This window comes from Vanellus vanellus, assembly GCF_965231255.1.
Source record: "Vanellus vanellus genome assembly, chromosome: 6".
Taxonomy (NCBI): domain Eukaryota; kingdom Metazoa; phylum Chordata; class Aves; order Charadriiformes; family Charadriidae; genus Vanellus; species Vanellus vanellus.
Window position 1 is genome coordinate 52,727,096 of NC_138911.1, and position 17,348 is coordinate 52,744,443.

A 17,348-nucleotide genomic window follows, 5' to 3' on the forward strand; every position below is an offset into this window, starting at 1 on the left:
AGTAAGAGTTTATAGAATTAGTATTGAAAAACTGGAGAGAAGGACCTACTTGGTGAACCTGCCAGCCATAACTTTATAGTCTGATAAAATAAATTTGAACAAGGAAAACTCTGCTGTTCCTTAGTAATCAAGACTTCAGTGAAGTTTAATGCTTAGGTGTGTTTAAATTGTCTGAAATATACTACATCAAAACCCTCAGCAGCAGCGAAGAGCAAGGTGCCTGTGTCCATTGAGTAATACAAGTCTAAAATTCAATTCTATTTTTTCACTTTGACTGCCAATTTTATGGCACTTCATTTAAGCCTGAATCTCCAAAGAATCAATTCAAATTAGCTTTATAATTTTCCCCAAAGAATCTGCTTTAAAATAAATTGAATTGGAACATAAGACTTAGTAAATGAGTATAAAATTCAAGTGAACTTCTCTGAAGAAAAACCTCTTTTAATCAGAAGACAAATAAAGCTCAGGTGCAATAATATATGACAGCTCTAAAAATAGTTTGTCCTTGCTGGTGGTTTCACATCGGACAAACCATACCTCGTGTAGTTGTAATGTCTAAGGGTTTCATGCCATGTTACTGGCAATATGAATTGTTATATAAGATTGCGTTTTAAGGCAGACATAAGAATCTTTTTTTTTTTTTTTTCTCAAAAACTGTCATTTGATCAAATCTTAGTGATTTTGCGGTAGACCACCTGTGCTTTTTGACTTGTTTCTGTATAGTTGTGGTGCAAAGTGAGATTTATTCCGTTTCTGTCACTGACAGTGGAATTATTTATCATAGACTCATAGAGCGGTTAGGGTTGGAAGGGACCTTAAACATCATCTAGTTCCAACCCCCCTGCCATGGGCAGGGACACCTCCCACCAGACCAGGTTACTCAAAGCCCCATCAAACCTGGTCTTGAGCACCTCCAGGGGTGGGGCATCCACAACTTCCCTGGGCAATTTGTTCCAGTGTTTCACCACACTCACAGTAAAGAATTTCTTCCTAATATCTAATCTAAATCTACCCTCTTTCAGTTTAAAACCATTACCCCTTGTTCTATCACTACACTCCCTGATAAAAGGTCCCTCCTCATCTTTGCTATAGACCCTTTTAAGTACTGGAAAGCTGCTATAAGGTCTCCCTGGAGCCTTCTCTTCTCCAGGCTAAACAACCCCAACTTTGGATGTTTTCTGTCACAGGTATTAAAGCCTGTCCTCCCAAAGCAGCTGATAGGAAGTTGGGGGACTGCATACCTGTGGCCAGGTACCTTGACAATTGACAATGGGCAGAGGCTCCCAGGGACTGAGCAGAGGTGGGACAGTTGCAGCAGTCATCTGCCAATTTGGCTCAGCATTCTTCCTGAGAAGAAGGAGAAGAGCATGTCTGTCACCAGACTGGAAATAAAGGCACAAAAGCATAGCTAGCAGCCAGTGGACTTGTCAGCGAAAAGCCAAGGATGCTCACCTAAGGTGATATTAAAAGACTTCAATCAATGACAGGGTGTTCAGCAGAGCACCGAGCCCAGATGTCAACAGCCATTCTGAGTCCCATCCCGTCATTAATTTTCACTATGTCTCCTTGGCAATTTGTTTAGCTTTCCTTTACAGTCCTAAACAGCAAATGCTGAGAAAGTGACGTGCGGAATTGAAACTCCAGAGACTCCACAACCGAGAAGGTTGTAAAGTAGGTATGTTTATTCAGTGCTGGGCAGCACGGGGGGTTGCCCCACCACAACCGTGCGCGCCCAATGCAGCGGCCTTCTCAAATATCTATAGTACTTAATTACATAATCATAAGACTTCCCAATACGCCTATACATATGCATAACCTGCCCCCGCTTCATATTAAAATTAGCTCTAAGAAGTAATTTTCATAAACTCCTCCCAACTGCGCTTGCGCAGTGCCTCCTGGTGGTGGTCGCTGAGGGTCATGACGATGAAGGCTGATGATTCCTCTTGATCAATGCAAGTAACTTTTTATCCTTGCGCAGACTCAGTTCTTCTTTGGTCTTTGTCCAGACCGCAGCATTAGTTTCAGCCGCTTTTCAAGGCATACTCTTATTCGTTATCAGGAGCTGTCCTTGGCAATCTCAAGACTTCTTGCTTTGTCCATTTTTATCAGGCCTGTCTTTTAGGTTATGAATCACTACTAGTCAATCAGTACACAATGTGTTATTGCCTCTATCACATACCCCTGACTCAAAAGTGCTAAGTTTAATTATCATATCACATATACATAAAAATCACTTTGCATTCTACTTATACACAGCTATGTTCCAGGTGGAAAGCTGAAACTGAGATAATATTAACTCCAGCCACAGCTTCCAGCTGCCTCAGTGTCAGGTGTCCCAACAATCCACCTAAAGGAGGATGGCCAGGAGATGGGGATGCCCTCCTCCAGACTCCTGTTGCTTTTGCCCCATTGTAGGCTTCAAAAAGTTCACTTGAAATTGGCCAAGGGATGTGTCTCCTGCTGCCTCACCACAGTGGCAGAAATCTGGATCTCAGCTTGCACAGCTCTTAACACAAGCACGTTAATAAAGTGCCTTCACTTTGTCTGATGCCACACATTTACAGAGGTACCAAGTAGTCACTCATCACCTTCCTTTTTCTGTAACATTTCTTATCACCACACATTGCAAAATCTGACCACTCGTTACATATGGAACACGGCATCTATGTCTAACATGCTGCCGCATCTTGGTGTTTTGGGAATGGCAGCATTACCTCAGGACTGCTAAAAATGTGAAGATGGGGACTTGAATTTTTCTGCCCCGGAGGAGGCCTGGCATTGTTTTGGGCAGCACAGTGTGACTGTGTGACTGCCCCGTCCTGCACATGGTGACCTGGTGTGGAGACCATCTGCATCCAGGAGGTGAACAGACCCTTGGGGCTGTCTCCATGGCAAGAAAACAAAAATACACCAAAATCTTGCAAGACTTCGCTTTGTATCAGGACCGACAGTACAACACCTCCAATGTAGCTCTTCTACGTTTCTTCTGAACTTAAAAGAAACCGCCTCACAAGCTGTTGAGGCAGCATGGGTGAGTCAGGGGTATATGATAGAGACAATAACACATTGTGTACTGATTGACTAGTAGTGATTCATAACCTAAAAGACAGGCCTGATAAAAAACTAGACGAAGCAAAAAGTCTTGAGACGTTGCCAAGGACAGCTCCTGATAACGAATAAGAGTATGTCTTGAAAAGTGGTTGAAACCAACCCTGCAGTCTGGACAAAGACCAAAGAAGAACTGAGTCTGCGCAGGGACAAAAGGTTACTTGTGGTGATGAAGAGGAATCATCAGCCTTCATCCTCACGACCCTCAGCGACCACCACCAGGAGGCACTGCACAAGCGCAGTTGGGAGGAGTTTATGAAAATTACTTCTTAGAGCTAATTTTAATATGAAGGGGGGGCAGGTTATGCATATGTATAGGCGTATTGGGAAGTCTTATGATTATGTAATTAAGTACTATATATATTTGAGAAGGCCGCTGCATTGGGCGCGCACAGTTGTGGTGGGGCGACCCCCTGTGCTGCCCAGCACTGAATAAACATACCTACTTTACAACCTTCTCGGTTGTGGAGTTTCTGGAATCTGATTTCCACACATCATGGGCTGGTGACTCCCTATGGCCCATGGTGCCAGGGCCCATCCCAGGGTGGCAGGGCAGGCTGGGGAACACCAGGGGCAGCCCCAGCCCCGGGCATCAGGCACCTCCCTGGGGACAAGGACAGGCCAGGTCGGGCTGGGATGTGGGTCTGCAGGTGAGCCCAACTTGGCAGGGCTCATGGCTGAGCAGGGCAGGGCGGTGGGGAGCTAGAGACCGGCCCTGCTGTGGTGTCGCTGGGGCAGGGGCTGGTGGCCCAGGGGCTGATGTGGGGTCCTGGGCCCTGGGCAGGGTGGGGGAGGCCCTGGGGGAGGCCAGGCAGGGGCCGTCAGGCCTGTCAGTATCCTCAGGGCCCTGACTCAAGTTCTACAAATTCTTATGTTTTACCCTCCGTAAAGCAGACAGACACAGTACTGAAGAGCAAAACCCCCTCTGCTGTATCTGACAACCTTCAATAATATTATTTCTGTCTTCTGCTTGGAAAAATATATTGCTAATATCAATAAGGGCAATGAGATGCCCAAGGTGCCCAACAGAGAACAAACGACAGGAGTACAAACACTCCATAGATGCAGTCAGAGAAGTCTTCATTCAGGACACCTCATTATTCACTTAATTATTCATTCTGTTTATTTACAGTAGAGATATTACACATAATATGGTGTAAATCCCTAGCATCCTCAAACACCAGATGCTGGTTTTTCTCTCCAGTCCCAAAAGAAAAAAACCAAAGCATCACTGTGAGAATTAACAAAAAAGCCCAATTAAATTCCTTGCCAGAATGTTAATTTCCCCAAGATAAAAGCAGCAAATTAATAATAAGCTTCTAGTCACCTCCCTTATCACTTTTGCGCACATTTGAAATGACAAAAATCTGTGTTTGAAATGGACATTATCAGGTAGACAAGCAAATTTTAAAACTGATTTAAAAACCTTACTGTTTTCTCATCTTAAATACAAGTCATAGGGAAAAAATGCTAATGGCTTTGTTCCATTGAATGACAAGTTATGCACAAATGTTGGTATAGAGGCATGGAAGATGGGAAGCCTTCACGCAAAATACAGAGGACCACAGCAGGGGCCGGATGGATCTCAGAGGTCGTTCTTTCATCTTCCTGCCCCATGGCAGAATGGACTATACCTAAGCTTTTCTTGGCAGGTATATGTTCAGCCTGTTCTTGGAGCCCCCCTGTTAATGGGCATTTGACAACTGCTCCAGGCAATAGATCCCTGCCAGTCACTCCATAATCATTAAAGAGTTTTCCCTGCTTTAAAGTAAATCTCACTTGCTACAGTTTAATCACATTACTTTTTTGTACTATCAATGGACATGAAGAAAAGGATTCTTTTTTTTTTTTTTTATATCTGCAAGTCTTTTGTGCATTTGAATAATGTTACCACGTCCTTGCTCAGCTTTTACTTCTTCCTGTTTTTTTTCCCAATTGCTGTGACACCACCCCTTGTTTTGGTGGGACAAGGGTGATGCCATACACACTTCCATCAAAGGGAGTTTTGCCATTTACTGCAGCCCCAGCCACCTTTGAACCCTACCCTTGCCCGCAATTTCCCCTGTGCCAGGGGAGCCCTAGCAGTGTGTGATAAAATGGGCTGAAGGCTTCACACTGCTACTCCATGCTCAGAGTGAAAATTAAATTTTTCAAGCCCAAAACAATCAGGTATCTTTCAGCCAGATTTTCATTCCTTTTAGAAAAATTATTATTATAAATGCACATTTCTTAAAATGTTTTGACAAGGCATTGCTCTTTTTTTCTATCGGGGTCCTACAAAATCATGCAGGCTCATATTAAACACACTTCTGTTTCATGTGTGGGACCAAATCACTGCTTTCACTATCAATGAGCAACACATCTTAAGTTGCAACCAGACGGCACTTGAGCAATTATGCACATATATTATCTAGCACAGGGAGGAGAAACATCAAACATAGCTTGCCAAACTACTGTTGCCCATGTGATTTTTATGATAATACCAAAGACTCTTTCACAGAGGTGAAATATTTAGGTTTTCTGTTGATTGATTCAGGAAGGGGCATTAACAGGTTTTGCAAAACAGGCAAAAAAATCCAGTATTGAGACGGCTGGAGATAAGTAAGATTGGTCAGAAAACAGTGGAATAAGGATGTTATCTCAGCAGAAAGAAAAATGAACTGAGCATGTACCTGCTCTTGGAGGCAGAGAACCTTCTAGACATGTTTGTGGAGTACTTTGCCTACTAGGATCCTGTGCAAGGACAGATGCTGCTGCAGCAAATATTCCTGAAACAGTGATCAACAGCATTTAAAGGAAAGAAAAGATTTTACACTGGATTACATGCAGCTCCAGCATGGAGGCTTTAACAGTCATAAAAATACAAAGTTTAAGATAACCCTAGCACTATAGTGCAGGTAAGTGAACATGACAGATATTTTGTAATATACAGTAACAGCATAACTGTAGTGTTACATTAACTGCTACGCTCTGGGAAGTGACTATAAAAGCATATCGTGGTGTTTCTTGTTTATTGGGCACCAATGATTTTTGAATCAAATATAAATTGTAAGTAAAAAGATGCTTTGTGTACTTGCAAATCTTCCAACAAAACATCCAACAGAACTGAAATGTACCAAGATTACTGTTTTCATGCACTATCATCAGAATTCAAGATTGTGCAGAAAAAATAAAATCTTCACTGACACCTCTGATTCCACTGACTATGGATGGGATATTAAAAATGTCCAAGGGTATTTCTTCACTGTGGTGCACAACATAGCGATATGGACCATTAACAATAGATGAACTAGCTCAGATATTGAGAGCAGCTTAGCTTCAGCTACTTTCACTTGACATAAATTAGCTCATGAGTACCTTTATGTCCTGTGTTAAGCCCTAAGGTATTCAGCAACATGTTGTATGTAACTTCAGTGAAGCATGCCACTAATTTTCATAGGCACTTTTGAAAATCCCACTTTTACCTTCAACAGTGTCTATGTCGTGCTGCCAGTGTTGTCTCTGCATCAGGTGAAATGGATTACAAATCAGCAGACGCAATTAATATTGCTATTACAGTCATGCTTATGGAATAAAAATATATAAAACAAAAAAAAAGTTTTAAGTTAATGTAACTACTTTTGTATGAAAACCACACTACCATTTATTTGTGTATCTCCCTCAGTAATTTAAGTGCATTTCTAGTGTCATTTTCCAAGGTTTTGTCAGTTCTCCTGAGATGCTCTAGTCAGCCTGACGAGACACTGACAGGCTTCATGTAGTTTGTTTCTGGACTCTTTTCAGTTCTATTCTTCAAAACAGTGTCCTTAGTAAGTCTCTATCAGCATTACTGCTATACAATCAGCAGGAGAGTTTAAAGGCAGTAACGTTCAAACCTTCTCTTTGCGTACAACAACTTTATCAACACAAGTCTAAATTATGTTTAAACTGGTGTAAACTAAATTCATGCTGTTGAAAAGTAAATAGAAAAGAAAGCAGAAAGGAATTTGAAGTCATTCATGTTAGAGTGTGAAGATTCAGACTACCTCTGGAAAACACTGAAATACAATCTGTTTAACATTTGTCTTGGCTTCAGATTCTTCTTCAGAAGAATTTTTGGGTAGAATTCCCAAGGATATATACTCAAAGGTTCCTTGTATTAATTGAGATTTTATCTCCTGGAAATCTTCACTTTTTCGTGTAATAACAGGATGTCACATCCATAACCATGGTGTAACAGAAATAGTGAGGAAAACCTCTAAAGCGAGAGATGGAAGATAGGTACTTCAATTATTGCCATCCACTGGGGAAGATGTAATATTTCCTGGAATCTGAGATATTCTGTAAAAGCTCTCAGAGAAGCCCACAACTTTAAACACACGCAAAGTTACATGAAAGTAACCACACCTATGTTCATTTGTTCATTTTATACAATTCTAGGAATACAAATGGATGTTTGACAGAGTATAAAGTACATTTACACTCATTCTAACATCCATTCACAATGTAAGAATAACATAAAAAGGCCTAAATATAAATAAGAATTGCAGATGGTGCATGAGATAATACAATACCCAGTCAATAAGAAATCACAGGATGGTATTATACTTATGTCAATCAACACATTTTTAAAAATCAGATCTTGTTAAATAAACTTGATATGATTTTCTTCTGAAATTACAAGTCTGGCATATTCATGTTCTGAGATGACAGCCTCCGTGAGGCATTTGACTCAGTGCTAAACAACATTTGGATTTTGAAATTACTGTATAAAGCAATGCAGTATACATTAAAGGGGGTTTGAGTGTCAACCCCCACCTTATTTATGAGTTTATGAGGAATCTTTTCTGAATTATTTTCCAGATGACTCATTTTGTGATCTTTCTTTATTAATATGTTATTCTTTTATGATTGTATTAGTTTGCAGATTAATGAAGACTTGTAAATAAAGAAGTGGACAGGTCACTTTTTACCACAGTTACTTGATGCAATACATAAACCACATTGGGCATATTTTTGTGAAATATAGGGATATGTCATTGAGAAAAAACAATTTTCTTCTTTTCAGCCCAACTACATAAAGGTTTTGAAGTAAAATATAACTGAAGGATCTTTCCGCCTCCTGTGTGTGCAAGTCCATCTTTGGATCTTTCCATCTTTGATACCAAGGTCCCTGTTAAGAGCTATAGCTTTGCTGAAAGCACTATAAAAATCATTTTAAAGAAAGTAGGTGTAAGGGAGAGCAAAGCTGCCACTAAAGAATTTCCTCTGTTGTCAGAAAGCTGTGGAGCACTGTTAATTAGCAGTTAAAATCTTATCTCATTTGCATGCTTCCTAGAAAAAAGGAGCATGCTGTAAAGGAACAGTGAATGACATATCTATATAAAAGATCATAAATATACTTTGAAAGCCTTTGACTGTTTACATTCTCTTGTGACAGAGTCTAGGTTTTGTTTTTTCAATGGTGATTGAAAGGGTCCAAGCCATTTCAAGTTTAGTTTAGCCTGTGCTTAGCAGTTCCTGTAAATGTGGTGGTTTTTTCCCTCATAAGTTTTTAAGACTAGCAGCGTGCCCTCCAACATTCTTAATGCCGTGACTATGGACTCTGGGGCAGTATGAGGAGACTGAATCGCAGGTAGCATCCAGTCTTGTGTGCTCTCTCTAAATCGTGTTTCCCATGGGCACAGTTGGAGACTGGCTATTGAACTAGACGGACCATAGACCTGACCCCATAGTGTATTTCTTAAGTTCTCATGATTTCAGTAGGACAAAGGTGCCTGAAATTCTTTATGTCCCTTGGCCTATGTACACCATTTCTAAATTTTTTTTGTTCCATACTATAGTTACAGAACAGACAACTGTAATGATAAATCACTGCAATGGAGAACTGGTACACATCAGAGAGCTACAAATATTTTCTTTATGATCCTACTGTTCTTTTTGCCATGACTGGCTCTCAACTATAGATCCAACATGATTTCTCACCCTTGACTTACAGTCCTCAGTTCTGTATGTCTAAGAATTGGTCTTTTCCTGATCTAAATTTTAATACATTGTACTAACCTGTAGATTGTGACAGTTTTCACAATTACGAGCAAAATATTATAATCATCACAACAATGTAAACATAGTTTCTGACCGGTCTTTGTCAAAGGCACCTAATAAGTTTCAGTATTAAATGATCTTTTAATAAATCACTTTTCCTAAGCTCCAGTAAATTTAGGTGATTTGCTAAGTTTAGAAATCCTCAGCTCATGGATTGCTGTGAACAGAGAAAATCTCGTTAAGAAGTGGTCTCTGTAGGATCACAATGTATCCAGGTTGTGGCACTGCATAAAGATTTGAACGCCACTTGCCTAATAAGGCAGTTCAAGCATGGGAGAGCATCACAGGGGGTTCTCAGCAGATGCCAAGGAGGACCGCTCCCCATTCAGAGCAGCACAGGTCTATCAGCAGAGCAGAGCACAGGACCCAAGCCTTGCTTCTAGGCAGCATTTTGCATAATATTGCCCTGCAGTCTATAAATGCACAGGTGGTCAAGTACCAGTCTGAGGATCTGTCTGATGTTCTTGGTGAACTGCAGGAGTGAGGCTGTCTATTATATATGTCTGATTTTTAAAGTCCTTCTTTTTCCTATTTATTCATATGAAATGTCTAATTTTAAAAACCGAAAAATGCGGGCGGATTCCTGCAGGGTTTTCAAAGCTACGTAAGTAATTAGTGTACGAACTATTAGATTCCAGTAGAAGCTAGCACGTAGCTGCCTCAGTGGTTTTGCAGATTACAAGAACCATCTTCCCATTTATTTAGGTGCTTAAATATTGCAAATAATCTGACATCTAATTTTTATTTCTTATTTATGATATATATATGTATTTTTATTTATGATAGTAAAGTTAAATAATGCATGAAAGATCATGGCAAAAATAAAGAGAAATCTAACTGCTTCCTAACATTATCTCTGAATTAACTGTACTTCCATTTCACTACTGAATCCTCAAATTATTATTATTATGAAAGCTATAAACATAAAATGGGAAACATTATTATGCTGCTATATAAAGCCACAGTTATTTCCACAACCTCAGTAGTGAGTACTGTTCTGATCATCTCAGAAAGACTGTAGTAGGATTGAAAAAAAAACACAGAGAAAGGAGCAAGCGTAGTTCAAGACAGAATCAATTCTTTAGTACGGGACATAATAGAAGGGAGTTGTAAACCTCTGGCTGCTGGACGCACAGAGTGTGCTGGGAGCATCACTCTTCTACACCCTTACTGCTATATGGTTAATCGCCATGACTGCCAACTGCCAGAGACTGCACATTGGAAGAGGTGGATCTGAGGTCTGTCCTGTACAACAGTTAGAGTTTTATGGCATTTAGCTTAAGTTTCAGGACTCTGCATTTCATCTTCTCTGTGGTGAAATTCTCTTTGTCCAGACAGGATTTCCAGGCTCCATCATTGGCACTACTTTGCAATTGTCCCTATAGGTCTGACTTCAGGGCAGTATTAAAATCTCCAGCAAAAACTGTTCATTTCACAAAGCCAACTATGGAAGAAAACCAACCAACCAACCAAACAAAAACAACAAACAAACCCCAAACATTTAAGTAAACATATTATTTCAGATCAAAAACCAATCAGAAAAAAGAAAGCCTAAAACATGTTGCTAATATATTTGCTAGCTTATCAGACAGTGACCTATCTTCCAAATGGGGATGTGTAAAATCTAGGATACTTGGGGTCCTTCTTCAGGCCTGTTCTCTTTGAAAACAGTATATCAGTTCCGGAACAGGGCTTCCCTCTTCCAAAACAAGGCTGTCAAAAGTCAGTATTTCATGTTCTTCATCTTCTGAGGCCTTTTGAGACAGTTAAATGTGTCTGTGTGTTGCTTCCCCAACAGAGTGGGTAAGTAGAGCTTCAAATAAGTTGTTATTTGCACTCTTTTATCACTAGAATTTCATATTACTAACTCTAAAGATTGCCCTTAGCCAGGAATAGGAATGCTAACAAATGTATGACACTTACAAAATTAGTACAATGTTTGACTGTGACATGATTCCATAGCATCTGTTACATCTCAATATGTCACTGAATATTTCACAATTATTTAACATCTAGCACAGCTTTCTTCTCCAAGAAAGATTAAAAATTTCAGAGTTCTTTCTAGCATAAATGTTCTGCAGCTACTAGGAATTTCTCAGTAGACCTATATCAGATCTTTTAATGCAGCAACTCATCCTAAGATGTACTAATGTAGGTGTCTTATTTTTCATAGCTAGTTTGTGAGCCATCTTTATCTACATTCTTCAACATTTTCTTGTATTTAGTAAAGTCAATGGTAGAAGAAACAAAATGTTCACCTTACATGTTAAATTTATTTAAATTAGAATGGATCTAACAGAATTATATATCTAAATGCAAACTTGACCGGAGTGCACATAGAAGTACTCCTCCTTGGTGTCAGTGAGAGACATCATCTGACTAAGACTGAGATTTTCACCATAGCATAGGTATCAAAGCAATTTTAAACACCAGACTTCTTGGATAACTCTACATTAGCAAATACTTCAGTGCAAAAGCAGTAGTTTAGTATTATGATGCTGTTGGTGCTGATTCACTAGATGAAACATTCTCACCACACATTTTGTTCAAAGTTGTCTGAAAAGAAGCTATGCCACAGAACTGTTGCTTTCTTGCCCACAAGATCCTCCACCTTAGGAAACTCCATGCCATCCTTCTGTCTGTCTCATGCAGAAAACAGTAGCATCTCACTGCCCTGTCTCCTTACGTTCTCAAATTGAAAAGTAACTTTATTTCTGTTCCTGCTCATTTCTGGCTGACAGCATGATTATGGTTGCCAAATTCTGCCCCCACTCTAAGTCTGATCAACATCCAAAGGCCCTGTTGAAGGGACTAATGAAGAACTGGATCCATAGAAATAAATCCAAGAGGACACTGATGGCAGTGACATTGGCTTTTCTTTTGAATGAAAAACCAGACATGGAGAATGGGATGCCTTGCTGCTGTGACTGTTTTGCTGATGGTCAGCCAGACCACTTGAGATATGCTGGAAGACTTGGAGAACTTCATGGTGGTGCAAGCTAGTCATCATTCAAACTCATGTCTCCATTAGGTATTGAAGCACATTTTGTGTGTGCCCAGAGTGGTCTTCTAGTTTACTTTCCTCCAGAATTAATCTTGATGCACCATAATGACTTTTCAAACTGAACCGATACACAGAAAGTGGGGAAGATCAGCGGATTCACTTCAGCACCACAATATCTTTTGAGCCAAAATGTTAATGCATGTGCAACCTCTGGGCTGTTTTAAAATTCATCACTAAGTTTTTATTTATTGCAAAGAAAAGGCTCAGATATGGATCTTTAAAGAACTATGATTAAACCCCCAAGTTGTTATTCCTGTTTCTTGTGGACAATGGTGCAACATATTTTCCCAAATCATTACTGGCAGTCTCTACACAAAAAGTTATACAAACAGGTCTGATGCTTCTACATTTGGGCAGCCTTCCCAAAGAACAGTGTTAAGGAATCAAAGCGGGAATGCAGCTGTAATTCATACTAATTTTAAGATTGCATTTCATTGCCAGAGAAGTGTAAAGCTGATATGTTATAGTAAATGAGAGTCATGCCAAAGCTTTTCTTTGAACTGTGACATTTTGTGTGTCAGCTAGTTACTGGGTTTGACTTGTCAGCCACCACCCACTCAGCTGATTAAAGATAGAAGACACAGTAACACTGCCAGAAACCTAATGTACTATCTTTACACTGTTATATTTTGGGAACCTTATAGGGACATATTGCATATTCTATGATGCAGTGCACTTATTTATTTTGGGATTCTTCTGATTACTGAATAAATGGATGAAATACTCATTATTTGATACACCAAGAAAAAAGAAGTAAACAAAATATTTCAATGAGGACAGTCTTGATATTGGGCTTAACTGATTGAAGTCTTTTTCAGTCAAAGCTCTCCCAGATTTCAGAATACTACACTGTGCAGGCTACCAGGAATGTCATGTTGGCCAAAGACCATGGTTTAAAAACCGCTCATTAAATCCATAAAATAATAGAATTACAGAATGGTTTGGGTTGTAAGGGACCTTTAAAGGTCATCTAGTCATCTGCCATGGGCAGGGACATCTTTCACTAGGTTGCTTAAAGCCCCGTCCAACCTGACCTTGAACACTTCCAATGATGGGGCATCCACAACTCCTCTGAGCAACTTGTCCAATCTAAACCTACCCTCTTTCAGTTTAAAACCATTGCCCCTTGTCCAGTCACTACAGACCTTGGTAAAATTCTAAATATCCAAATCCTTTAGAAGCAAATGACAGATTACTAGATTTCAGCAGCCATAGTGAATTACAGAAGCCTCAGGGGAACAAAACATGTCCAATGAATATATATCCAAACAAAGACCCATTTGCAAATAATTTAAACAGGTGATTCCTCACTTGAAAACTTGGAAAAAGAAATATTATTTTTCTGGATATTTTTAACAAGGAATTCCTGCTTGTTAAGTAACTGAGGTGCTAGAAAACAACAGAAAGTCTACACAATAAGAAAGCAAATGTGCTCATAAACTTGGGAAAGATAGTATAACATTCTGGTAACTAAATACTGAAGGTCCACCTCTGTGTGGTTCCATAGGGTACATGAATAACTATTTGTTAAAGAGCTACAGCTCTCTAGGTACTGCAACTCATTTTTTCAATGCTGGAGGTTCAGCCACAATTCCATTCACAGGGTTGTGCCAACAATGGCAGCCATCAAACAAAAGAAAACCTCTTATCTGGGCTCATATCATTGATGTCCTTACACACTTGGAAATGCAGATAAGAATGTAACCTGCTAATGAGCGTATAGTCCCATTTTATGTCACTCTAGAGTTGACATGAGTTGTCAAAGTTGCAGCTTGTAGGCTAAGGCTGATCATAGCTCTTAGCTCTGACAATCCTTTCATGTTGAGCTGTTACATCAGCAATAGAAAACATACAAAAAGGAAGAGCGTGTGGCCTCTTTCATCCAATAGTTGGGTAGCTATTGATTTGTTTCCCAAACCATTACTGAGAATAGGCCACCACCTAACCCACCTAACAAATGTCATTCCTAATTTTATCAATTTGTAGTGATAGCTGAAGTGTTTCTGCAGTTTACTAGCCAAACTCAGATAAGCACTAGGTAGTAATTAATTTTTAAATCCACTATCCAGTAGGAAGAGTGTCACCAGAGCCTACTCAGTTCCACTCAGCTGTGGTCATCTGCAGTTTCTTTCTGTCAGTCCCCACCGGAGGAGAAATGAGAACACTTATGATCTTTTAATATAGCTTTGGTCTAGTCTAAAAAAAAATTCCCACATGGTAAAACAATTTCACTGGCCTCTCCTGGAGTTTATGTTATCAGCAATTCAAGTTCATAGCAACTTTTCATGTTCTTGAGAAAATGAGGATTGAGAGCATATGGAAATAAAGGAGATGATAAAGAGCACTTTCCTCTCTGGAGTTCCTTGCCATATGTACAAGACACGTATATTTCTTAAAATGAAAAGCATACGAAGACCTTTCTGTCTGTTATAATATTTAACAGAAGACTATACTTGCACAATGTAGCAGATATATTGTCAGATATTTGGGCAACAAACCACAGCTGGGCTGGAAATACAAACAAGAGGCCATAGACTTTTCAACTGCTAAATAAAAGCTAGTACTACAAATAAGAATACCAGCAGTTGGAAACTTCTGAGATCAGCTGCTTCTTATGAACTAAATAATTATTTTTAAATAAGTGAAATAATAAATAATAATAAAATTATATTTCATAATAAAATAATATTGTATGGATTCAGTGTTTAGGAAGGGTACACGGTCTGGCCAACACAGAAACTGAAGTCTACTGACCAAAAAATTGCAATGTAAGTAATATCACAGCAAACCATCACACATTTTTTCATGAATGTGTCTAGACCTGTAGCGACTGTCCCTGCGGGATAATAATTCAATCTTCTGCATCTCAGAAGAGGCTGTGATGATACTGCTAATTAACATCCATGGTGATGATTCTCTTATGAAAACATTCATCTATTGGGAAATGGCATTTCTAAGACAAAACCTCCAATCTATTAGCATGTCTTGCCATCACCTTTCAAAGGTAACACCAGTTCACTCCCACTGATTAGCACATAAAGCATTCTATTTGAGTTATAGCTCATTTCAACTAATGGATACCTGGTTTCTATATATAGAATCAGATATATCTGCTGATATATTCAGTGTCTCAATCTTCTTCCTGTTATTTTTATACTACCATCTGCCTTGGAATGAAAGATTTCACTTTACATATATGTAGTGAGATACATACATGTAATGAGAACAGAAAACATAAATGTCATTTTATAAATACTTAATCTGTAAATTGTACTCTGGAATGCCTCACTAAAATCTAAAAGAAATTGGAGATTTTTTTGACGCAAGAGTAGAATTGATAATCTCTCCCACTTACTGATCATTATTATTTGTTATTTATTTACAGCAGTATTAAGTACGTGTTAGTCTGTAAGATCACTTGAGGAGGAGATTGCTTCTAGACAGTTTCAAAAGAAATCTCTAATCCAAGCAACTTAACAACTGGCAAGTAAACAGAAATGAAGCAATAGTGTGGACCATATGATCAGAGAGAGTGCCCATAATAAAGTCTCTATTATCTATTACTATTAATATGAAGACAGAAAGGCAGTAGAAAGTAAGTGATAACAGATAAAATAAATTGAGTAAGAAAGATTTATCTCACTATAGCACAGCTTGGATGAATGTATATAAAGTTACAGCAGGCAAGAACATCTCCCAGTTACGGGATAAGAGAGAAAGAGAGAGAAGGGAAGATATAGCTTTGCAGACAATGACAGATTCTATCTTATACTTCCCATCAACTTTTGGAAAATTCTCTGATCTTACAAAATTATATATATCCAAATTCTTCCTAAAAGTCAGCTGAAGGTTTGAATACACAGTATTCAAATAAAAATCTTTAAAGATTTATTATCTCCATTTAAAAATTTGTTTTAAAAAAAAACACCTAGGTATTTATGCTTACTTCCTTACATACACAGTTCTTGATAATTGTTCAGAATTTAATCATGTAGCTAATTAACCAATACATGTTAAATTAAAAATAATGTGTTATATATAAAAAAGAACAATATATGAAAGTGAAACAATAAAGAAAATTTATTGTTTCAAATATACTACTGATTTTAAAAAAACAGGCATTATCTGCCATAAAGTTAATCAGTTTCTGTACGTGTGATATATTTCTCTCTGTCAATAAAGGGCTGTTGAAAAAGAGACAAATGAATTTCACAGTAACTGGAAATCAGAGTTGCTCCTTTTTCATCTGTTAAGTCAAAAAGAAAAAGTACACAGTTGGAGTTGCTAACTAGGGTGATTGGGAATCAATTGAGATTTCAAATATTTTAAGTATTCTACACACACATACACATGTAAATTAATACACCCAACTTGTCAACACTAAAGCTTCAAAGGCTGCTCTTCAGAGATACACTTACAGTCAAACTTCTTAAAACACTGGCTGAAACAAATGAAGTTTCATTGATTTTTAAATATCTTGAGATCTGAAGTTTTCACTTTGTCTTTTCACCAGAGAATATTCTTTAAGCAAAGTACACTGGTGATACTTCATCTTGTCCATATTTCATTACAGATTCAAACTCTTTGAAGCTGATGCAGCCATCAGAACCCTGATCGACTTCTCTGTAAAAGAAAAGAGATTTGGTATCTAAAACCCAAAAGACATTATGTAAAACAGACATTATACTTAGTTGTAGATATCCAACACCAATATTGTTTTTTAAGAGCTTGAGTCCTACCATTTGAATTCTATACAAAGAATTCATGAAGTAAAAAATGCTTTACATCTCATATGAGGATCTCAAGGCTTTTTAAAAACAAAAGCAAGTATCAATATGGGCATTCAACAGGATGTAAAAGTTAATTACAATATGACTTGTGCAAATTCAGCACTTTTAGCAAAAATTTAGTTCTTATACCTCATTCCCAATTCCCCAAATTCAGTCACTTGTGGCAGTGGTCCTCAAAGTTCCATAACACAACATACAACCCAAGGTACTGCAAACTTATATTTAAAATTTCCCAAATTGCCCCATGACCTTCTGCATGCTGCAAGCAGCTTACTTTGAAATAAAGATTATGTTAACAAAAG

At 38.5% G+C, this 17,348-nt stretch overlaps 1 protein-coding gene across 1 annotated transcript in view; it reads right to left on the reverse strand.

Moving 5' to 3' along the window:
- Window positions 1-16,779: 16,779 nt before the first annotated feature.
- The window catches only part of EFCAB11 (EF-hand calcium binding domain 11), a gene marked incomplete at both ends in the record, with an annotated part of 102,277 nt that continues 101,708 nt past the window's right edge, over window positions 16,780-17,348 (reverse strand). The window contains 1 exon segment of the mRNA XM_082485749.1: window positions 16,780-16,879. Coding sequence (XP_082341875.1) covers window positions 16,780-16,879 — 100 coding nt within the window.